The following is a 23,140-nucleotide window of genomic DNA, read 5'->3' on the forward strand; positions in this document are numbered from 1 at the left end:
CACATGTGTGTGAGCCCTGAACCTGCAGCTGTGCACATGTGTGTGAGCCCTGGGCCCTCTATGTGTACACGTGTGTGAGCCCTGAGCCCCCTGACGTGTACACGTGTGTGAGCCCTGACCCTGCAGCTGTGCACACGTGTGTGAGCCCTGACCCTGCAGCTGTGTACACATGTGTGAGCCCTGAGCCCCCATGTACATGTGTGTGAGCCCTGACTCCCCCCCAGGCGCTGATGCGGGAGCTGGAGCTGCGGGAGCGTCGGATCCAGGATCTGCGGAGCTCGGGGGAGCGGCTGCTGCGTGAGGAGCACCCCGGGGCACAGACACTGGAGGTGGGCACGGGGACATAATGGGGGGGGTCACGGCGGGGGCTTTGGGGGAGCAGCTGCTGCACAAGGAGCACCCTGGGATGCAGGTACTGGAGGTGGGCACGGGGCTGGAGGGGTACAGGGAAGTGGGTGGGGGGCACAGGAGGCTGGGGGAGCTGCAGGGTCTGGAGGAGCTGGATCTGGAGGGTGGGGGGAATCTGGAGGGGGCCTGGGAGTCTCGGTGAGCTTGAGGGACCTGGGGGGACTGGGAGAATCTGGAGTGCTTGGGGGTCCTGATGGTTCGGGGAGGGGGATCAGGGAGGCACTGGGGGGCACTGGTGTGGGTGTGGGTGCAGGGTCAGGTGTGGGTGCAGGTACAGGTGAGGGTGCGGGTGGGGGTGCCGGTACCGGTGCAGGTGCCCTCAGTGCCAGCCCTGATGTGTCCCCACCCTGCTCCCTGCCCCCTCCAGGCGTTCCTGGCGGCTCTGCAGACCCAGTGGAGCTGGATGCTCCAGCTCTGCTGCTGCATCGAGACCCACCTGAAGGAGAACACCAACTACTTCCAGGTACAAGGGGGGGCCAGGAAGGGGTTGGGGGGGTCGGAGGGAGGGGGTGACCCCAGTGCTGACCCTCCCCCCCCCCAGTTCTTCAGCGAGGTGCGAGAGACCGAGGAGCTGCTGCGGAAGACGGAGGAGACGATGCGGCGCAAGTTCAGCTGCGACCGCGGCACCACGGCCACGCGCCTCGAGGACCTGCTGCAGGACCTCGCGGTGAGGGCTCGCCTGGGACCCCCACGGGGACCCCCAGACCCGGGGGGTACCCCTACAGTGACCCCCAGGTCCCGGGGGGATCACCCCAAGGTGACCCTCACAGGGTAACCCCCCCAAGATCCCCGGGGTGAGCTCCCAGGATGACCCTGCTGCAGGACCTCGTGGTGAGGGCAAATGGGACTCTGGGGGGACCCCCAAGTTGATCTCCCCAAGGTGGCCCGTCCGGGGTGACCCCCAGCCCCATGGCAACCCCAAGGGGATCCCCACAGGGTGACTCTCAGCCCCTTGGCAACCCTGGTGTGACCCCCTGCAACGTGTGACCCCCCTCCCTCCTGCCCTCCCCACTGCAGCCCCTGGAGTGACCCCCAGTGCCTGAGCCCACAACAACCCACGGGTTGGCCTCCAGTCCCTTGCAGCCCCCACAGTGACCTCCCCAGGGGTGACCCCACCAGAGGGGACCCCCCCACAGTGTGTGAGCCCTATGGCCGCTCCAGGGGTGACCCCAGTCCCACTGCAGCCCCCAGGGTGACCCCCAAAATATGAGTCCCTCTGCAGCCCCAGAGGTGTCCAGCTGCAGGGTGCTGGGGTGTCACCCCCACTGCAGCCTCTGGGGTGACCCTCAACATGTGACCCCACTGTAACAGGCCAGGATGAGCCCCCCCTCATATTCCTGAGCCCACCCCAAACCCCCAGGACCCCTCCAAAATCCTGAGAGCTCCCAAAACCTTTGAGACCTCCCAGTATTCCTGAGCTCCCCTAAAATACCTGGTATCCCCCTAAATTTTTGATGCCCCTACAAACCGTGGGATTCCCAGAATCCTGAGGTGCCCCGAACCTGCTCCCACAGGAGCAGAAGGAGCAGCTGGCAGAGCTGGGGACGCAGCTGGGGGGTCTCGCCCGCCGTGCCAGGACCATCGTGCAGCTGAAGCCGCGGAGCCCCGGGACCCCCCTGCAGGGCCGGCCCCCCATCCAGGCCGTCTGCGACTACAAGCAAATGGAGGTGGGGGGGTCACGGGGACTGGGGCGGTGCAGGGGGGAGGTGGGAAGATGTGGGGGGGTGTGGTGGGACCAGCATCCCAGTCTGACACGGAGTCCGTGGGGGGATACGGGCGGACATGGGATGATCCACATGCTGGTCTGACACCACTCTGGGGGACATGGGGAAATACGGCGGGTCCCCCACCCCGCTTTCCTGCTGCCCCAGTCCCATGAAGGGACACAGGGTGGCCCCCCACCCCCTTCTGATGCCACCCCAGCCCCACTGGGGGCTGTAGGGGGGACACTGGGGGCCACCCACCCCAGTCTGAGATCACCCTGGTGCCATGGGAGGACACTGGGGAATATGAGGGGCCAGCGGGACCCCCCTATCTGGTGCTGCCCCAGCCCCATGGGGGGACACAGGGGCAGACATGGGAGGGGGACACTGGGGACCGCCTACCCCATGGGGGGACATGGAGGAATATGGGGAGACATAGGGGAATATGGGGGACATAGAATGCACATGGAGGAGCCCCACCCTGCTCTAACTCTGCCCCAGCCCCATGGGGGGACACGGTGGGGGACACAGGGGTCCCTCACCCCAGTCTGACACCATTCCAAGTCCATGGGGGGACACAGGGGCATATGGGGGGACACGGGGGGACACGGGGTACCCCGCCCTCACCCCGTGCCCTGCAGGTGACGGTGCACAAGAACGACACGTGTGCCCTGCTGAACCACTCGCAGCCGCAGCAGTGGCGGGTGCTGAGCGCCGGCGGCAGCGAGGCCGTCGTGCCCTCCGTCTGCTTCCTCCTGCCGCCCCCCAACAAGGAGGCTCTGGATGCCGTGCACAGGTGGGGACAGTGACCCTGCGCCCCTCCCCGAGCACCCCCGCGTCCCCCCCGCTAACTCTGTGTCCCCCTAGGCTGGAGACCACCCACCAGCAGCTGCAGGGGCTGTGGCAGCAGCTGCACCAGGACCTGCGCAGCCTCCGCGCCTGGCAGTACCTGACCCGGGACATCCAGCAGATCCAGTCCTGGACACACATCACGGTGAGTCCCCGGGGGTCCCAGGGTGGCGCGGGGGTCCCGGGGGTCCTGGCGGGGGCTGACGTGGCCACGCCCCCCCAGTTCCGCACGCTGCCGGCAGAGGAGGTGCGGCAGGTCCTGCGCAGCCTGGAGAGCCACTACCAGGAGTTCCTGCGGGACAGCCAGGACGCCCAGAGCTTCCAGCCCGACGACCGGCTGCAGGTGGAGCGTGACTACAACGCCTGCACCCACAAATACGAGCTGCTGCTGCGCAGCCAGGAGAAAGGTGGGTGTCCCCTCCCTGCTGTGGGTCCCTGCAGCGTCCCCAGGGTCTCCCCAGGTGCTGAGCTGTCTCCCTGTTCCCCTCCCCTGCCACGGGTCTCTGGGGTGTCCCTGGGGCACTGAGCCATCTACTCTTCCCCAGGGTGCTGAGCGGTCCCCGTGTGCCCCCTCCCCACCTCAGCTCCCCAGGGCGTCCCCGCGGTGTCCCGCGGTGCTGAGCCATCCCTGTGTCCCCCCAGGAGAGCAGGACGAGTCGCTGTGCAAGAGCTACATCTCGCAGCTGAAGGACATCCGGCTGCAGCTGGAGAGCTGCGAGAGCCGCACCGTGCACCGGCTGCGCCTGCCCCTGGACGCCGACCCTCTGCGCGAGTGTGCCCAGCGCCAGGCCGAGCAGCAGGTGTGTGACGTGTGTGTGTGTGACACGTGTGTGCGGGCATGTGACACGTGTGTGCAGGCATGTGACATGCGTGTGCGGGCGTGTGACACGTGTGTGCGGGCGTGTGACACGCGTGCGACGTGCACGGACGGGGACCTTGGCGCCAGGACGGGGCTGGGGGCTGTCATGGAGTGTCAGAATGGTTTGGCTTGGAAAAGCCTCGGAGCCCATCGAGTCCGACTGCTCCCCCAGCGCTGCCAGGTCCGCCACTAAACCGTGTGCCCACGTGCCACATCCACACAGCTGTTAAACCCCCCCAGGGAGGGGGACTCTACCCCTGCCCCGGGCAGCCTGTGCCAGGGCTGTACAGCCCTTCTTCAGAAGGAATTGTTCCCAGTATCCCATGTAAACCTCCCCTGCCCACTTGCTCTGGTGGGCTGCAGACCCTGCCCCTGCTTGGCTCCTCCTTGGGTCCAGGGGGACCAGAGGAGCATTGGATGGGGGTTTGCCCTGACCTGCAGCTGGCAGGGACTGAGGGACTCCCTCCCTACAGCAAACCCACCTGGAGCTGGAGGGCATCCAGAAGAACCTGGCCAAGGTCAGCGAGAAGACGGAGCAGGTGCTGGCACAGCCGGAGCAGGCGGGCTCAGCCCCTGTCCTGCGCTCCGAGCTGGAGGTCACCCTGCGGAAGATGGAGCAGGTGTACAGCCTCTCCAGCATCTACCTGGAGAAGTGAGTGTGATCCCGGCCCTGGCACTGCACGGCTTCTTGGAACCCTGGGCTGGGAATGAGCCTGGGCAGCTGGTGGGGCTCAGGGGCTTGGGGGAAACCAGTGTGTCCTTCTCTTCCCTGTTGCCTCTTCATTTCCCTCTTTGTTTCTGTTCACTGTTTCCATCTCCTTTCCTTGCCCTGCCTTGCCCTCTGCCCTTCCCTTCTTCCTTCTCCCTTTTATTTCCCTTTTCCTTCCCTCATGTCTCTGTGCTGCCACCCTGGCTGAGCTGTCCCACTCTCAGCTGATCCCATCCTGTCCCACTGCCATCCCACTCCTGTCCTGCCCCTGGCTGATCAACTCTGCTCCCCACTGATCCCTCCCGCTGCCACAGGCTGAAGACCATTGGGCTGGTGATCCGGAGCACGCAGGGGGCTGAGGAGCTGCTCCGCAAGTACGAGGAGCAGCTGAAGGATGTGCAGGCGGTGCCGGCTGACCTGGCTGAGCTGGAGGCCAGCAAGGCTGAGCTGAAGGTACCGGGGGGTTCCGGGGAGTGCCGGGGGGAGCTGGGGGAGCTGGGGCCGGCACTGACCCCTGCCCATCTGCTACAGCGGCTGCGGGCGCAGGCCGAGGGGCACCAGCCCTTCTTCAGCACCCTGGAGACCGACCTCGGCAAGGCCAAGGACGTCAACGAGCGGATGGTCCGTGGCCACAGCGAGCGGGACGTGGACCTGGAGCGGTACCGGGAGCGGGTGCAGCAGCTGCTGGAGCGCTGGCAGGCCGTGCTGGGCCAGGCCGACCTGCGCCAGCGCGAGCTGGACCAGCTGGGCCGCCAGCTGCGCTACTACCGGCAGAGCTGCGACGCCCTGCGCCAGTGGATCCGCGACGCCCGGCAGCGCCAGGAGGGCATCCAGGCTGTGCCCATCACCGACAGCCGGGCCGTGCGCGAGCAGCTCCTGCAGGAGAAGGTAGAGCCAGCGGTGGGACCAGGGGTGTGCCCAGCCGTCCCTGGCTGCTGTGGGGCAAGGGGTGCTCCTGGCCATCCCCAGCAGGATGAGGGGTGCAGCCAGCCACCCCTGGTGGGGCAGGGTGTGTGCCCAGCCATCCCTGGCTGTTGGGCAAGGGGTGCTCCTGGTCATCCCCAGCGGGATGAGGGGTGCAGCCAGCCATCCCTGGTGGGGCAGGGTGTGAGCCTGGCCCTACCTGGCAGGGCAAGGAGTGCACCTGGCCATACCCGGCCCCAGTGGGGCCAGAGGTGCTCTCAGCTGTCCCTGCTGTGGTGGGGTGGGGAGGGCTCTTGGGTGGCCATGGTGGGACGAGGGTGCTCTTGTCTGTCCCTGTCTGTGGCAGGGCAAGGGGTGCTCTTGGCCATCCCCAGCAGGGTGAGGGGTGCTCCTGGCCATTCCCAGCTGTGGCGTGGCTGGGGGTGTTCTCAGGTGGCCGTGGGGTGCCTGGGCTCACCCTCACACATCTCCCCAGAAACTGCTGGAGGAGTGTGAGCAGCACAAGGAGAAGGTGGAGGAGTGCCAGCACTATGCCAAGCAGTACATCGATGCCATCAAGGTGCGCCTGCTGCCCAGGGGGCCGGGGCTGGGGGGGGGCTGGAAGGGCAGCACAGTATCCCTTGGGGCACTGGGGGGGACAGTGCCAGGGCTGGGGGTCTCACCAGGGCTGTGATGGCACGCTGAGCACCCTCTCCCTGGCAGGACTATGAGCTGCAGCTCGTGAGCTTCAAGGCGCAGGTGGAGCCGATGGCATCGCCGGCTAAGAAGCCCAAAGTGCAGTCGGCGTCCGACAGCATCATCCAGGAGGTGAGGGGGATCCCACTGCTGTGGGCCTGGGGTGCCCCATGGTTCCCAAAGTAGGGCTGATCATGAAGGGGTGGGCCTGGGGGGCTGCTGTGCAGACTCACCTCCATCTGGCCCCCCCATCGCCGAGGGACCGGGGGGCCAGGGGGTGCTCCCCTCCCTCCCTCTGACCCTCTGTCTCTGCAGTACGTGGACCTGCGGACGCAGTACAGCGAGCTGACCACGCTCACCACCCAGTACATCAAGTTCATCACCGAGACGCTGCGGCGGCTGGAGGAGGAGGAGGTAGGGAGCGGCGCGGGGGGCACGGCCGGCTGTGTAACCGCAGGGAGCGCGGTTCAGGGGGGCTCTGGCCCCATCACTAACGCCAGCCCGTGGCTGTGACTCTGGCCCTGGACCCATCACCTATACTGGCCCTTGGCTGTGACTCTGGCTCCAGCCCCATCACTAACGCTGCCCCATGGCCGTGACTCCGGCTCTGGCCCCATCACTAACACTGGCCCATGGCCATAACTCTGGCACCAGCCCCATCACTGACGCTGGCCCACGGCCTTGACTCTAGCCCTGGCCCCATTACTATCACTGGCCCAGGGCTGTGACTCCGGCCCCAGCCCTGATCACTAACACTGGCCCATGGCCGTGACTCCAGCTGTGGACCTATCAGTAATGCTGGCCTATGGCTGTGGCTCTGGCCCCATCACTAACACTGGCCCGCAGCCGTGGCTCCGGCCCCAACCCCATCACTGGCACTGGCCCATGGCTGTGACTCTGGCCTCATCACTAACACTGGGTCACAGCCTCTAACTCTTCCCCCTGCTGGGCTCCCGGGAGTGAGGCCACTGGCTCCGGGTGCGGAGGGTCTCTGAGCCGAGCCGGCTCTGGGCACGGGGGGCTCTGATGTGACTGGTGGTAGGAGGCACTTCCCAGATACACGTAGTGCAGTCAGCACCCGCCTGCGCATGCCGCTGTGCTGGGCGCCGGCCCGCGGGGTCTGGCGCAGGGTAACCTCTCTAACTCTTGGTTTCTGCCCTCGGAGCCGCTTTGCCGGTGCTTTTTCTTTGGGGATGTTTGTGTTGGTGGGGATCTAATGGAGGGTAAAAAACCAGGATGACTCTGGCAGCCCTGCACCAGGTACTCACTCTGCGCATGCCCCCTCCCCGCGGCACCCCCTGCCTTCTCCATAGCTCGCCCTGTCCTCCTCTGTCCCTCCTCAGCCTCCGTCCTGCTCCTGGGATCGGGGGTCTGGCGCAGGGGTCGGGCTCCCTTGCATGGTGCTGCCTGTGCCCGGGCCCTGCGGAGCGTGCGGCTGCCTCTCTCGTGGTGCATGTGGTGTGAGCACTGCGCTCCCACCTGGAAGGGGCCGTGAGGGGTTTGAACCAGCTGGATTGCTCTCTCCATCGTCGAGGCTTTCCCGGCAGGGAAACCTCTGTTGGCATCGCCCTCGCACGGCTCCCCTCTCTCCTGCTCTTGGCGCTCGGGCCGTCTCTCTTCTTTGCCGGTGGAAGAGGCTGTCTGTGCTGGCCCCTCACACAGGGAGTGATGATAGTGGTGTGCACGCTCTCACATCTGTCTCCAACGCTTGGGCTCCGCTCGCGCTCTGTCCCTTCTCTCCGGTACGTGGCCGCCCGCTTCCCGCGCTGCTGTCTGGCTCCTGTCGCCTGTCTGCCTGCACTGTTGTGTGTCCCCTGTCCTGCCATATGTCTTCTGGAAGCTGGTGTCACTGCCGCTGGCTCGTGGGGCGGCCCAGGGGCCAAAGCCCTTCCACGCACATTCTCCAGCTCTCCGCTGGCTCAGCGGTGCGTGCCTTGGCCGACGTCGATGCCGCGGCGCGATCGCATCCCTTGTGATTTGTCTCTCTCTCCCCTCTCTGTCCCCTGCACCCTCTTTCCCCTCCAGAAAGCCGCCGAGAAGCTGAAGGAGGAGGAGAGGAAGCGGCTGGCGGAGGTGGAGGCGCAGCTGGAGAAGCAGCGGCAGCTGGCCGAGGCCCACGCCAAAGCCAAGGCGCAGGCGGAGGCGGAGGCACGGGAGCTGCAGCTCCGCATGCAGGAGGAGGTCACCCGGCGGGAGGTGGTGGCCGTGGACGCCGAGCAGCAGAAGCAGAACATCCAGCAGGAGCTGATGCAGCTGCGGCAGAACTCGGACCACCAGATCAAGTCTAAGGTCAAGCTGATCGAGGAGGCCGAGTACAACCGCAAGAAGGTCGAGGAGGAGATCCGCCTCATCCGCCTGCAGCTGGAGAGCACCGAGAAACAGCGGGAGGGTGCTGAGACGGAGCTGCAGGAGCTGCGGGCGCGCGCCGAGGAGGCCGAGCGGCAGAAGCGACAGGCGCAGGAGGAGGCCGAGCGCCTGCGCCGGCAGGTGAAGGAGGAGAGTCAGAAGAAGCGGGAGGCAGAGGAGGAGCTGAAGCGCAAGGTGCAGGCCGAGCGTGAGGCGGCGCGGGAGAAGCAGAAGGCGGTGGCGGACCTGGAGCAGCTGCGGCTGCAGGCGGAGGAGGCCGAGCGGCGCATGCGGCAGGCGGAGGCCGAGAAGGAGCGGCAGATCCAGGTGGCCCAGGAGGTGGCCCAGCGCAGCGCCGAGGCCGAGCTGCAGAGTAAGCGGCTCTCCTTCGCCGAGAAGACGGCGCAGCTGGAGCTGTCGCTGCAGCAGGAGCACGATGCGGTGGCCCAGTTGCAGGAGGAGGCCGAGCGGCTGAAGAGGCAGCAGCTGGAGGCCGAGCGCTCGCGGGAGGAGGCCGAGAAGGAGCTGGAGCACTGGCGGCAGAAGGCCAACGAGGCGCTGCGCCTGCGGCTGCAGGCCGAGGAGGTGGCCCACAAGAAGTCGCTGGCGCAGGAGGAGGCTGAGAAGCAGAAGGAGGACGCAGAGCGCGAGGCCCGCAAGCGCGCCAAGGCGGAGGAGGCGGCCCTGCGGCAGAAGGAGCTGGCGGAGGAGGAACTGGAGAAGCAGCGGGAGCTGGCGGAGGGCACGGCCCAGCAGAAGCTGGCGGCGGAGCAGGAGCTGATCCGACTGAAGGCAGAGATGGAGAACGGGGAACAGCAGCGCCTGCTCCTGGAGGAAGAGCTCTCGCGGCTGAAGAGCGAGGTGAACGAGGCCATCCAGAGGAGGAAGGAGCTGGAGGAGGAGCTGGCCAAGCTGCGGGCCGAGATGGAGGTTCTGCTGGAGAGCAAGGCCAAGACAGAGGAGGAGTCGCGCTCCAGCAGCGAGAAGTCGAAGCAGCGTCTGGAGGCGGAGGCCAGCAAGCTGCGGGAGCTGGCCGAGGAGGCCGCCCGCCTGCGTGCCCTCTCTGAGGAAGCCAAGCGGCAGCGGCAGCTGGCAGAGGAAGAGGCCGGCCGGCAGCGGGCCGAGGCCGAGCGCATCCTGAAGGAGAAGCTGGCGGCCATCAACGAGGCCTCGCGGCTGAAGGCGGAGGCGGAGATCGCGCTGAAGGAGAAGGAGGCGGAGAACGAGCGTCTGCGGCGGCTGGCGGAGGATGAGGCCTACCAGCGCAAGCTGCTGGAGGAGCAGGCGGCTCAGCACAAGCAGGACATCGAGGAGAAGATCGCCTTGCTGAAGCGCTCCTCCGAGAGCGAGCTGGAGCGGCAGAAGGGGCTGGTGGAGGACACGCTGCGGCAGCGGCGGCAGGTGGAGGAGGAGATCCGCGTCCTCAAGGCCAGCTTCGAGAGGGCCTCGGCCGGAAAGAGCGAGCTGGAGCGGGAGCTAAACCGCATCCGCGGGGAGGCCGAGGAGGTGCAGCGCAGCCGCGAGCAGGCGGAGCGGGAGGCTGAGAGGCAGCGGGCGCTGGCGCTGGAGGAGGAGGGCCGGCGGCGCGAGGCCGAGGAGAAGGTTCAGGCCATCCTGGCGGCCGAGGAGGAGGCTGGGCGGCAGCGGCGATTGGCCCTGGAGGAGGTGGAGCGGCTGCGGGCCATGGTGGAAGAGGCGCGGCGGCAGAAGGAGCTGGCCGAGAAGGAGTCGGAGCGGCAGATCCAGCTGGCGCGGGAGGCGGCGCAGAAGCGGATCGCGGCGGAGGAGAAGGCTCACCTGGCCGCCGTGCAGCAGAAGGAGCAGGAGCTGCTGCAGACGCGGCAGCAGGAGCAGAGCCTCCTGGACCGGCTGCGTGAGGAGGCCGAACGGGCCCGGCGGGCGGCCGAGGAGGCTGAGTTTGCCCGCGGCAAGGCCGAGCAAGATGCCAGCCTGTCCCGGCAGCGCGTGGAGGAGGCCGAGCAGCTGAAGCAGCGGGCGGAGGAGGAGGCGCAGGCCAAGGCACAGGCGCAGGCGGACGCAGAGAAGCTGCGGAAGGAGGCTGAGCTGGAGGCAGCAAAGCGGGCGCAGGCAGAGCAGGCGGCCCTGCGGCAGAAGCAGCTGGCCGACGCCGAGATGGAGAAGCACAAGAAGTTTGCTGAGCAGACGCTGCGGCAGAAGGCGCAGGTGGAGCAGGAGCTGACCAAGGTGAAGCTGCAGCTGGATGAGACAGACCATCAGAAGGGCATCCTGGACGAGGAGCTGCAGCGGCTGAAGGAGGAGGTGACGGATGCCGTCCGGCAGAAGGCCCAGGTGGAGGAGGAGCTCTTCAAGGTCCGGGTGCAGATGGAGGAGCTGGCCAAGCTGAAGAGCCGGATCGAGGAGGAGAACAAGGCGCTGATCCTCAAGGACAAGGACAACACGCAGAAGTTCCTGGCGGAGGAGGCTGAGAAGATGAAGCAGGTGGCGGAGGAGGTGGCCCGGCTGAGCGTGGAGGCGCAGGAGGCCGCCCGCATGCGGCAGCTGGCCGAGGATGACCTGGCACAGCAGCGGGCGCTGGCGGAGAAGATGCTGAAGGAGAAGATGCAGGCGGTGCAGGAGGCCACACGGCTGCGGGCCGAGGCTGAGATGCTGCAGAAACAGAAGGACCTGGCGCAGGAACACGCCAAGCGGCTGCAGGAGGACAAGGAGCAGATGCAGCAGCGCCTGGCTGAGGAGACCGAGGGCTTCCAGAAGACACTGGAGGCCGAGCGCCGGCGGCAGCTGGACATCACGGCCGAGGCCGAGCGCCTCAAGGTGCAAGTGGCGGAGATGAGCCTGGCCCAGGCCAAGGCTGAGGAGGAAGCCAAGCGGTTCAAGAAGCAGGCGGAGGAGATCAGTGAGAGGCTGCACGAGACCGAGCTGGCCACGCAGGAGAAGATGACGCTGGTGCAGACCCTGGAGATCCAGCGGCACCAGAGCGATGAGGATGCAGAGAAGCTGCGGAAGGCCATTGCCGACCTGGAGAAGGAGAAGGAGAAGCTGAAGCAGGAGGCGGCGCTACTGCAGCAGAAGGCAGAGGAGGTACTGGGTTGTGGGTCCCCCTTAGCAGTGGTGGTATGCAGGGAGGCCGTCCCTCTCCCCAGCCACCCCACACCACCCCTGGCCAGGTCCCCAGGGACCACCACTGGGGATGGTGGGGCAGGACCCCCTGTGCAGGTCAAGGATGCTACCTTCAGTCGGGGACACTGAAGCAAACCCCACAGGCAGTGTTGGAGCGGGACCCCCAGCCCCTCTCCTGCTGTGGAGGGGGGATCCCCACCACCCGGGCCGGCTCTTCAGCCCTGTGCTGTGTCCTGCCGTGTTCCTCTCTGTGCCCACTTCCCAGCCTCAGTGCTGGAGGATCCCTTGTGTCCTCCCCCTGTTTGTCCTGCCCCGTGTTGTGTGTGTGGCTCCCTAACCCCGGCTCTGCTCTTTAACTCTTACCCAACATAGCGGAGTGTGTGGGTGACTCTGTGTTCCCCGGTGCCACCCCTGCTGCCCATGCCCCATGCCCCCACCCTCAGTCCTCCCCACTGCCCTCCTGGGTGTCTGACCATACTGTCCTCTCTCCCACCCCAGATGCAGGTGGCCCAGCAGGCTCAGCTCCGTCAGGAGACACAGCTCCTCCAGCAGAGCTTCCTGACGGAGAAGGATGCCCTGCTGCAGAAGGAGAAGTTCATTGAGGAGGAGAAATCGAAGCTGGAGAAGCTCTTTAAGGACGAGGTGAACAAAGCCCAGAACCTGAAGGCGGAGCAGGAGAGGCAGCAGCAGGAGATGGAGCAGGAGAAGCAGCAGTTGAAAGCCATGTTGGACGAAGCCAAGAAGCATCAAAAAGAAGCTGAGGAAAATGTCCGGCACAAGCAGGAGGAGCTGCAGCAGCTGGAGAGGCAGCGGCAGCAGCAAGAGAAACTTTTGGAAGAGGAGAACAAGAAGCTGAGGGAGAGGCTTGAGCAGATGCAGGAGGAGTACAAGGCCGCCCTGGCCCAGAGACGGGAGATCATGATCCAGACGGACGACCTGCCCGGGGAGGCCGCGGTTACGACGACGCAGCTGCTGGACATCAAGGCTGTGCCCAACGGCCGGGACGCGATAGACGGCTTAGCGCAGAACGGGGAGCCGGAGTTTGCCTTCGACGGCATCCGGCAGAAGGTGTCGGCAGAGAAGCTGGCTGACGCCGGCATTCTGAGCAGAGAGAACTTGGACAAGTTGTCGAAGGGAGTTGTGAGTGTGGGCGAACTCTCGCAGAGGGAGGACATCAAGAAGTACCTGCAGGGCAAGAGCAGCATCGCTGGTTTGCTGATCAAACCCACCAACCAGAAGATGAGCATCTACGAAGCCATGAAGAAGAAGCTGCTCAGCCCAGGCACAGCGCTGGTGCTCCTGGAGGCTCAGGCTGCTTCCGGCTTCATCATTGATCCCGTGCAGAACGTGAGGCTCTCAGTGAACGAGGCGGTGCGAGAGGGTGTGATTGGGCCAGAGCTGCACAACAAGATGCTGTCGGCTGAGAGGGCTGTCACCGGCTACAAGGACCCCTACACGGGCGACAAGATCTCCCTCTTCCAGGCCATGACAAAGGATCTCATCGTCAGGGACCACGGCATCCGCCTGCTCGAGGCCCAGATCGCCACCGGCGGCATCATCGACCCCGTGCACAGCCACCGCCTGCCCGTGGAAGCGGCCTACAAACGGGGCTACTTCGATGAGGAGATGAACCAGGTCCTGTCTGATCCCACTGATGACACCAAGGGCTTCTTTGACCCCAACACTCAGGAGAACCTGACCTACCTGCAGCTGATGGAGCGGTGCGTGACTGACCCGGACACGGGGCTGTGTCTCCTGCCACTCACTGACCAGGCAGCCAAAGCGAGGGAGCAGCTGGTCTACACTGACAAGGAAGCCAAGGACGTCTTCAAGAAGGCCACGGTGACAGCACCGTTTGGCAAGTTCCAAGGGAAGACGATGACCATCTGGGAGCTCATCAACTCTGAATACTTCACTGAGGACCAAAGGCGGGACCTGATCCAGCAGTACAGGACTGGCAAGATCACAGTGGAGAAGATCATCAAGATCATCATCACAGTTGTGGAGGAAAGCGAGAAAAAGAGCCAGATGTGCTTCGAGGGCCTGCGGGCGCCCGTGCCCGCTGCCGAACTGCTGGAAAGCAAGATCATCAACAAGGACCTCTACAACCAGCTGCACCAGGGCAAGAAATCTGTGAAAGATGTGGCGGAGATGGAGTCTGTGCGGCAGTACCTGAAGGGCACAGATGCCATCGCCGGTGTCCTGGTGGAGTCGACGGGCCAGAAGCTCACCTTCTATGAGGCCCTGAAGAGAAACCTGCTGAAGCCAGAGGTTGCCCTCTCCCTGTTGGAGGCACAAGCTGCCACTGGCTACATCATTGACCCCGTGGGGAACAAGCTCTTCTCCGTGGATGAGGCGGTGAAGGCTGAGGTGGTGGGGCCGGAGTTCCACGAGAAACTGCTGTCGGCAGAGAAGGCGGTGACCGGCTACAAGGATCCCTACACAGGCCAGACGGTTTCCCTCTACCAAGCGCTCAAGAAGGGCCTCATCCCCAGTGACACTGGGCTCCGGCTGCTGGACGTCCAGCTCGCCACTGGTGGCATCATCGACCCTGTCAACAGCCACCGGCTCCCACTCGAGATCGCCTACAAGCGCGGCTACTTCGACCCGGAGGTAAACGAGGCTCTGACTGAGCTCCGAGATGACGCCAAGGCTTTCTACTGCCCCAACACCCAGGAACACCTCACCTACGCCCAGCTGCAGAAGAGCTGCCACCGTGATAAGCAGACTGGCCTGTGCCTGCTGCCCCTGTCCGACAAGGCCATCCAGTCGCAGCAGGAGGAGGTCTACACCGACAGCCAGGCCAAGGAGTGCTTCGACAAGACCACCATAGAGGTCCCGGTGGGCAGCATGAAGGGCCGGACGATGACCATCTGGGATCTGATCCACTCTGAGTACTTCACAGAGGAGCACAGGCGGGAGCTCCTCCGACAGTACAAAACCGGCAAGGTGACCATCGAGAAGATCATCAAGATCGTGATCACCATCATCGAGGAGGCGGAGACCAAAAAGCAGGAGAAGCTGACGTTCAGCGGTCTGCGGGCGCCGGTGCCGGCCAGTGAGCTGCTGGAGTCCCGCATCATCAGCAAAGCCCAGTACGAGCAGCTGAAGGAAGGCAAGAAGACGGTGAAGGACCTCTCTGAGACAGATGCAGTGAGGAGGTTCCTGCACGGCAGCGACTGCATTGCTGGCGTCTATGTGGAGGCCACCAAGGAGAAGCTGAACATCTATGAGGCCATGAAGAGGAACCTGCTGATGCCCAGCACCGCTGTGGTCCTCCTGGAGGCCCAGGCAGCCACTGGGTTTTTGATCGACCCCGTGAAGAACCGTAAACTGTACGTCAACGAGGCAGTGAAGGCTGGTGTTGTCGGGCCTGAGCTGCACGAGAAGCTTCTATCAGCTGAGAAGGCTGTCACCGGCTACAAGGACCCCTACTCAGGCGACACCATCTCGCTCTTCCAGGCCATGAAGAAAGGGCTCATTGTCAGGGACCACGGCATCCGCCTGCTCGAGGCCCAGATCGCCACCGGCGGCATCATCGACCCCGTGCACAGCCACCGCCTGCCCGTGGAGGTGGCCTACAAACGCGGCTACTTCGACCAGGAGATGAACCAGGTCCTGTCCGACCCCACTGACGACACCAAGGGCTTCTTTGATCCCAATACCCGTGAGAACCTCACCTACCTGCAGCTGAAGGAGAGGTGCATCGAGGATCCCGAGACGGGCCTGTACCTGCTGCCTCTGCGGGAGCCCGAGAAGCCGAAAGTGGTGGAGACCACCCAGGTTTACACAGAGGCAGAGACACGGAAGGTGTTCGAGGAGACGCAGGTGGACATCCCTGTGGGCAGCCGGGCAGGCTCCTCCATGTCGCTGTGGGAGATCATGCACTCGGACCTGCTGCCCGAGGAGCAGCGGAAGCAGCTCATGGAGGAGTTCCAGTCAGGCCGCGTGTCCAAGGAGCGCATGATCATCATCATCATCGAGATCATCGAGAAGACTGAGATCATCCGGCAGCAGAACCTCATGTCCTATGACTACGTCCGGCGCCGCATCACGGCCGAGGAGCTCTACGAGGCCAAGATCATCTCTCAGGACATCTACAACATGCTGAAGCAGGGCTCCAAAACCTTCCGGGAGCTCCTGGAGGTGGAGACTGTCTGGAAGTACCTCTATGGGTCGGGCTGTGTGGCTGGCATCTACATCCCCTCCTCCAAGCAGACGCTCAGCATCTACCAGGCGCTGAAGAAAGGACTGATCAACTCTGAAGTGGCCCGCTCCCTCCTGGAGGCCCAGGCAGCCACCGGTTTCATGATCGACCCCACCAAGAACGAGATGCTGACGGTCGACGAGGCAGTCAGGAAGGGCGTGGTGGGGCCTGAGATCCACGACCGGCTCCTGTCTGCAGAGAGAGCCGTGACCGGCTACAGAGATCCCTACAGCGAACAGAAGATTTCCCTCTTCCAGGCCATGAAGAAGGATCTCATTCCCAGTGAAGAGGCCCTCAAGCTCCTGGACGCCCAGATCGCCACTGGCGGCGTCATCGACCCACACCTGGGCTTCCACCTGCCCCTGGAGGTGGCCTACCAGCGGGGCTTCATCAACAAGGAGACGCACGACATGCTCTCGGAGCCCAGCGAGGTGCGCAGCTACGTGGACCCCTCCACGGACGAGAAGCTCAGCTACACACAGCTGCTGAAGCGCTGCTGGAAGGACGAGAACTCCAGGCTCCTCCTGCTCCCGCTCTGCGACACGCGGAAACTCACCTTCCGGGGGCTGCGGAAGCAGATCACCGTGGAGGAGCTCGTCCGTTCACAGGTGATGGACGAAGCCACAGCCCAGCGCCTCCAGGAGGGCCTCACCTCCGTCGAGGAGGTCTCCAAGAACATCAAGAAGTTCCTGGAGGGCACCAGCTGCATCGCTGGCGTCTTTGTGGACTCCACGAAGGAGCGTCTGTCCGTCTACCAGGCCATGAAGAAGGGGATCATCCGGCCCGGCACTGCCTTTGAGCTCCTGGAGGCGCAGGCAGCCACGGGCTACGTGATCGACCCCATCAAGGGCCTCAAGCTGACGGTGGAGGAAGCCGTGCGGATGGGCATCGTGGGCCCCGAGTTCAAGGACAAGCTGCTCTCTGCCGAGAGGGCCGTCACCGGCTACCGGGACCCCTACACTGGAAAGCTCATCTCCCTCTTCCAGGCCATGAAGAAGGGTCTGATCCTGAAGGACCACGGGATCCGCTTGCTGGAGGCGCAGATTGCCACGGGAGGCATCATTGACCCCGAGGAGAGCCACCGCCTGCCCGTGGAGGTGGCCTACAAGAGGGGCCTCTTTGACGAGGAGATGAATGAGATCCTGCTGGACCCCAGCGATGACACCAAGGGCTTCTTCGACCCCAACACGGAGGAGAACCTCACCTACCTGCAGCTGATGGAGCGGTGCATCACGGACCCAGAGACCGGCCTCTGCCTCCTGCCCCTGAAGGAGAAGAAGCGGGAGAGGAAGACTTCTTCCAAGTCCTCTGTCCGCAAGCGCCGGGTGGTGATTGTTGACCCAGAGACGGGCAAGGAGATGTCTGTCTACGAAGCCTATCGCAAGGGCCTCATCGACCACCAGACCTACCTGGAGCTGTCGGAGCAGGAGTGTGAATGGGAAGAGATCACCACCTCGTCCTCCGACGGTGTGGTGAAGTCAATGATCATCGACAGGCGCTCGGGGCGCCAGTATGACATCGACGACGCCATCGGCAAGGGCCTGATTGACCAGTCAGCCCTGGACCAGTACCGCTCAGGCACCCTCTCCATCACCGAGTTTGCCGACATGCTCTCCGGCAACATGGGTGGCTTCCGGTCGCGGTCATCCTCAGTGGGATCCTCCTCCTCCTACACCGTCAGCCCGGCCCTGACACGGACCCAGATCTCCATGTGGACCGACCCGACCGAGGAGACCGGGCCGGTGGCGGGCATCCTGGACACAGACACTCTCGAGAAGGTGTCCATCACGGAGGCGATGCGCCGCAACCTGGTGGACAACATCACGGGGCAGCGGCTGCTGGAAGCCCAGGCCTGCACCGGGGGCATCATCGACCCCAGCACCGGTGACAAGTGCTCTGTTGCCGACGCGGTCAACAAGGGCCTGGTCGACAAGATCATGGTGGACCGCATCAACCTGGCGCAGAAGGCCTTCTACGGCTTCGAGGACCCGCGGACCAAGACGAAGATGTCGGCGGCGCAGGCGCTGAAGAAGGGCTGGCTGTACTACGAGGCCGGGCAGCGGTTCCTGGAGGTGCAGTACCTGACGGGGGGCCTGATTGAGCCCGACACCGCGGGCCGCGTGTCCCTGGACGAGGCGCTGCAGAAGGGCACCATCGACGCGCGCACCGCCCAGAAGCTGCGGGACGTCAACACCTACTCCAAGTACCTCACCTGCCCCAAGACCAAGCTCAAGATCTCCTACAAGGACGCTATGGACCGGAGCATGATTGAGGATGGGACCGGCCTGCGGCTGCTGGAGGCCTCGTCCCAGTCCAGCAAGGGCTACTACAGCCCCTACAACGTCAGCAGTGCCGGCTCCACCTCCGGATCCCGCTCAGGCTCCCGCACCGGCTCCCGTGCAGGCTCCCGGCGCGGCAGCTTCGATGCCACCAGCTCCGGCTTCTCTATGACCTTCTCTTCCTCATCCTACTCCTCCTCGAGCTTCGGGCGCAGATACGCCGGGGGTCCCCAGGGCGCTGTGGAGGCAGCTGCTCTAGCCCTTGCCCTCACCCTGGCTGCATCCGGGAGCTGTGGGCGGGAGGCGAGCGGGGAGCACCCCGGGGTGTGTGGGCCTCCGCTCCACGTGGCCTGAGACCCGCCAGCCCCCGAGGCGCTGCCTCACCCGCTCCGCATGTGGCAACGCTGCTGGCTAATCACTAGTATTTTTTTTAATTTTGAACCTCCACTCTTCTCCCAAAGCAGTGCCTCGAGTTTAACCAAAAAGACAAGACTAATAAATTAATATATGCGAATGTGCTGACAGTGTTTGTATATTAAGAGACGAGAGAAAACACACACTACCCTCCCTGCCCTGTGCCCTGGGAGCCGGATGCCGTTCCAGCCCCTGGCTGCGCAGACTCCGCTGCCGCTCGCACACGGTGCGGTCGAGCCGGACACCAGGAAAACAGTTCCCTGTTTGGATCTAACCACTTAGCACTCTTTTGTAATTAACCTGCCGGCTTCAACCCCCGCACCCCGAAGGAGGAGATGACCCTGGCCCCACGGTGCCCCACACTGCAGCCGGCGTGCTGGAGGAGGACATCGCGGACTCCCCGGCACCAGGCAGCCGGACACACCACGCCGGCCCCGGAGCTGCTGCCTGGACCCCTTCCAACCACCCTCAGCGTGACAAGGAGGGGGCTCTGCGCCCGGCCCCCCAGCTGCCCCATCTCCCTGCCTTGGCCTCCCAGCACGTCCCCGCCACCGCACCGCGGAGCCGGTGCCCCGACCGTAAGTGCCGCCCTGGTGCTGCCCGGTGCTTCACGCGGGGGGACCTGCCTCCGCTCCGCCGCTTCGCCCACCGAGGGGCTTCGCTGCGCGCCTGCCTCCGCCAGCCCGCCCGCTCACCCGCCCTCCGGGACGCTCCCGCCGTGGCCGGCCGGTCTGTCTGTCTGTCTCTCCGTGTATCTGGGAAGTGCTTCCGCTCGAGGTTGATTTCCTCACACTAATGTGGCTCCACGCCCCCTTGGCAGGTGTCTGCCAGAACCCACGCCCCAGCCCGGTTCCACGTGGCTCCTGTGCCCAGAGCCCCCCTGGCCACGGGGACTTTCCTGACCCTCGTGAGGGGTGCGGGGGCCTCAGGACCCCCGGAGCATGGGGTGGGCCGTGGGATGCTGCAGCAGCCCGAAACATGCTCTTGTTAGAAAGTGACGAATTTCTGTAAAAGCAGCCTCCTCTTCCTTCCTCGCGGTAATTCCAGCCCCCTGTCCCCGGCTCTCCCTGCGCCTGCAGTAACACACTCTCTCTCTGGCAGACGTCTTTTTCCAGTCCCACCAAAGATGTCCCGGTGCCGCTGGGTGAGCTCCTGAGCTGGGTCTCCGACGTCAGCAGGTCGTGGATGGGCTCGAGGGGAGCCCGGGAGGCTGCGGCTGCTCGGCGGCGCTCACCAGCACAGGTAACGCCGAGCTCCCCGCTCCGTCCCGGTCCCGCGGCGCTGCCGGCCGGGTCAGTGGCTTCATCTCGTGGGTCGTTCTCCCTGTCTCATCCCATCTTTTCTGTTCGCTTTGTTGTAGTGTGGCTGGATGTCCATCTCACCTCCCCTCATCGCCGCCACGGAGCCCGTCCCCTGCCCCGGGGCCGGTTGGACCGCGCCTGAGGACGTGGGGACGTGCTCCCTCGCCCTTTGCACTTGCCAGAGTCCCCGGGCAGAGACCGGGGCTGCAGTGCCCGGGCAGCCAGTGGCCCGAGAGGCACCCACGGGGTCACCCAATCCCTCCTCGCCCTGCACACCCCCTTCTCCCCAGGGACGGCCTCCCGGCGCGGTGCTGGGCTCACCGCGGATCTCCATGGCATCTCCTTCTTCCCCCCTGCTCTCATCTACCACCTGTAAATCCAGTCATGTTACCCTTCGCCTCCGGTGTCGTTATTGCTCTCATTATCCGGTTTGGCTTTGCATGAGGCGCCGCTGCCCGCAGCTCCGGGATGCTTCCCACTCCCTGGGGCCCCCCGTGCCCCGACCATCACTCATCGGGGCATCGGGGGCCCATCGATCACCCAAACAAGTGTTCTGGGGGCAAAACACTAAAATCCTGACCTATACATACTGCAAAGTGTCTGTAAAAGGAGCAGTGTGGACCCAGGGCTCCCCTGCAAGGGCAGTAAAGGAGAATCCTCTGAAACCAGCCAGCAGCTCTGTGTGGTCTGTTTGCCCCTCCAGCCTCGCCACCGTGGCTGTGGGCTGGGGGCTCTCATTGCCTCCTGTGGCTTTGTGCCATGGGCTGCTGGTCCTGGTGGAACGTGCTGGGGCACGGTGGGTCTGACCGGCTCCTGGCACAGGTGCTTCACCCATGGGCTGGGCCTTGGTGTCCCCACGGTGCTGCTGGGCACAGAGCAGGGCCGCAGGGCTGTCCCCAGGGCTGTCCCGGGCTGGTGGCACAGCCGGCACTGCCAGGAGGTGAGTGTGGGTGCAGCCCCTGGCCAGCAGATCCCTGGTTTTGGGGAGTGAGCAGTGCTGGGACTGTGGGGGCTGTAGAGGCTTTCGAGGCTGAATCTTTCCCATGGGGACAAACCCATCCCTTCCAGCCCCGTCAGTGGGGCTCTGGGCATGGCAGGGACACTGTCCCCCACGGCACTCTTCCCTGTGCCCATATGTGCCATTACCACTGCTAGTCCAAGGCTGTGCCCACTGGTCCCGTGGCCTCTGCCCAGTGCAGGCTGTGCCGGGGGCTCTCCCTTTTCGGGCAGTGAGGGGCTGTTGTGGGCAGATGGCAGCAGTTTGCTGTGAGGATGAGGGGCTGGAGGGGATCAGGGTGTGCTGGCCCAGCAGCCACTGACAGGGCAGCAGCATTTCGAGGGACAGTCCCGGCAAACTGGGAAATGTCAGTGCAGCTGCCAGCGCAGGTGTGGGCAGCTCAAGGGGGCTGTCCAGCCTGGTGAGCCAAGTGCCACCCTCTGCCCAGGCTGGGGCTCCCTGAGCGGGAGACTCATCCTGTGGCAGTGCCAGGAGCACCAGGCACCACGCTGGGAGTGCTGGAGCTGTCCAGGGCTTTGCGAGACCCCTGTGATGTCCAGGGGCTGGTGAGGTCTCGCTGTGCCAGGAGCAGCTGGGCATGTCCACCCTGGCAGCAGCCCTGAGTGGGGAGGCCGGGCTGGCCAGGACAGATGGCGGCGGCTGGGAGGACGTTAATTGCATTGTCCGTCTGCAATTAACCACATCTGTCCCCGCCGGCAGCGGGACGTGGCCGTTGGGCGCAGCAGGGCCAGGGAGACTGGGGGGGTTGCAGGCTCAGGAGTGGTCCCCGGGCAGCAATGACATTCCCTGGGGTGTCATGGGCTGCCCAGGGTCACACAGCATTTCACTGCCCCTCCAGGTATTCCCTGTGTCCCCCAGACCTTTCCTGTTCCCCCACACATCCTCTACTCCCCCCACCTTCCGGACCCTCCCCTCCTCCCCTCTCCCCAGCCAGTCACCTCTCTCAAAGCTCGTGAGGCCACCAAGAGCCCTCTTCTGGCCCAGGGCTAAGCCCCATGGCCCAGCCCCACATCACCGCCTGACACTGGTGGGGTTCAGCTCTGGTCCCTGGTGAGAGACCCCCCTGCTCCTGGGCCCGACCATGGGACCTGCGTCCACATGACACAGGAGATCCCACCCCCTACATGCCCTTTTCCACACCCCCTCAGCCCTGTGCCCCTGGCACGGGGACCCTTCCATTGTGCCCAGGGTGGTGGGATCCTCCTGCCTTGGCTGGGAAAGGGGCACAGGAGACGGGGACATCCCGAAACCTGGGCTGTCTGCTCCCGGGTGCCGTGGGGTGAGCACGCAACTCCCAACCCAGCACAGTGTCCTTTGTCCGTGGACCCTCTCCATTGGCTCGTGCTGCTCCACGTCTCCATTGGCTCGTCCTGTCTGCCCCCTGAGACCCCCGTCCCTCCCAAAGCCCCTTCAGCACCACGTGCTGGGAGTGACCAGGCCAGTGTGTGACCAGGCCGAGCTTGTCACGATGGAAAACTCCATGACATTCCCAATTTTAATGCCCGCTGCCGTGCGGCTCGGAGCTCACCCTCCCCGCCCCCCTCGAGCTAAACCATCCCTCAGCATTAACACCGCGGGCCGCGGCGTGTGAGGCACCGAGTGTCGCCCTGCCCGTGGTGCCGATCGGCCCTGGAGGGGTCCCTCGCCCCCCGCCCGGCGCACATCGGCCTTGGCCAACCTCCCGTCACGGTGTGAGCGGCAGCACCGCCCCGTCCTGGCCGCGGTCCGGTGCGCGGGACCCGTGGCCGCCGTCCCAAGCGTGGCCGCGGAAGCCGGCTCGGCTGCCAGCTCCCTGTGCCACCGCCCCGGGCACTGCTGGCTCGGCCCCCGCCGCGCCGGGAACGCTCTGAACAGCTTCTCCACAAAGCCCGACCGGCCTCTCCCACGCCCCCCCCTCGCCGGGGCGCTGAACCTCCTCATGGGCAGGGACCCCGAGACCCCCCCGGCCGCGCCGCTGGGGCTCGGAGCCCGGGTGCGCTGGCCAAGGCCGGCTCTGCCTCGCGCAGGCACCGGCAATTGTGTGCCCCGTCGGTCTGTGCCGGGTTCACCGGCGTCGGCGGGGCCGGTGACGCGGTGGGGACAGCGGCGGTGCCGTGTGGGCAGCGCGGTACGGGGACCTGCCTCCCTCCGCGGCACTGTGGAGCTGCTGCCGGGCAGCTCCAGACCCGTTTGTTCCTGCCGTCTTGTCCCCGGGCGAACGGCGCAGCCCGCGGTGTCCGATGCCCGAACCGGGGCTGGGGGCTGCCCCGGACCCACCCCCAGCGTGCCGGAGCAGGCACGTGCCGCGCTCAGCACCTCGGTGTCCCGGCGCCGGTTTGGGGTTCGGGGCTCCTCGTGGTCTTTTGGCAC

The 23,140-nt window shown here is 65.2% G+C and overlaps 2 protein-coding genes across 2 annotated transcripts in view; both read left to right on the forward strand.

Moving 5' to 3' along the window:
* The window catches only part of PLEC (plectin), a 43,436-nt gene extending 24,864 nt beyond the window's left edge, over positions 1-18,572 (forward strand). Inside the window, exons 15-30 of the mRNA XM_017838547.1 lie at positions 225-329; positions 776-871; positions 950-1,075; positions 1,923-2,075; positions 2,753-2,907; positions 2,979-3,105; positions 3,184-3,367; positions 3,603-3,760; positions 4,293-4,471; positions 4,843-4,981; positions 5,060-5,416; positions 5,928-6,011; positions 6,155-6,259; positions 6,443-6,541; positions 8,153-11,533; positions 12,071-18,572. Of these exons, the coding sequence (XP_017694036.1) occupies positions 225-329; positions 776-871; positions 950-1,075; positions 1,923-2,075; positions 2,753-2,907; positions 2,979-3,105; positions 3,184-3,367; positions 3,603-3,760; positions 4,293-4,471; positions 4,843-4,981; positions 5,060-5,416; positions 5,928-6,011; positions 6,155-6,259; positions 6,443-6,541; positions 8,153-11,533; positions 12,071-18,412 (11,790 nt within the window). The 3' untranslated portion in view covers positions 18,413-18,572. The remainder of the gene's footprint in view (positions 1-224; positions 330-775; positions 872-949; positions 1,076-1,922; positions 2,076-2,752; positions 2,908-2,978; positions 3,106-3,183; positions 3,368-3,602; positions 3,761-4,292; positions 4,472-4,842; positions 4,982-5,059; positions 5,417-5,927; positions 6,012-6,154; positions 6,260-6,442; positions 6,542-8,152; positions 11,534-12,070) is intronic.
* A 206-nt stretch (positions 18,573-18,778) lies between these two features.
* Positions 18,779-23,140, forward strand: part of LOC108509217 (dystonin-like) — a 37,956-nt gene continuing 33,594 nt past the window's right edge. Inside the window, exons 1-2 of the mRNA XM_017838548.1 lie at positions 18,779-19,050; positions 19,574-19,714. Of these exons, the coding sequence (XP_017694037.1) occupies positions 18,808-19,050; positions 19,574-19,714 (384 nt within the window). The 5' untranslated portion in view covers positions 18,779-18,807. The remainder of the gene's footprint in view (positions 19,051-19,573; positions 19,715-23,140) is intronic.

Source organism: Lepidothrix coronata, unplaced genomic scaffold, assembly GCF_001604755.1.
Source record: "Lepidothrix coronata isolate B3197 unplaced genomic scaffold, Lepidothrix_coronata-1.0 Scaffold345, whole genome shotgun sequence".
In the NCBI taxonomy this organism is placed as follows: Eukaryota; Metazoa; Chordata; class Aves; order Passeriformes; family Pipridae; genus Lepidothrix; species Lepidothrix coronata.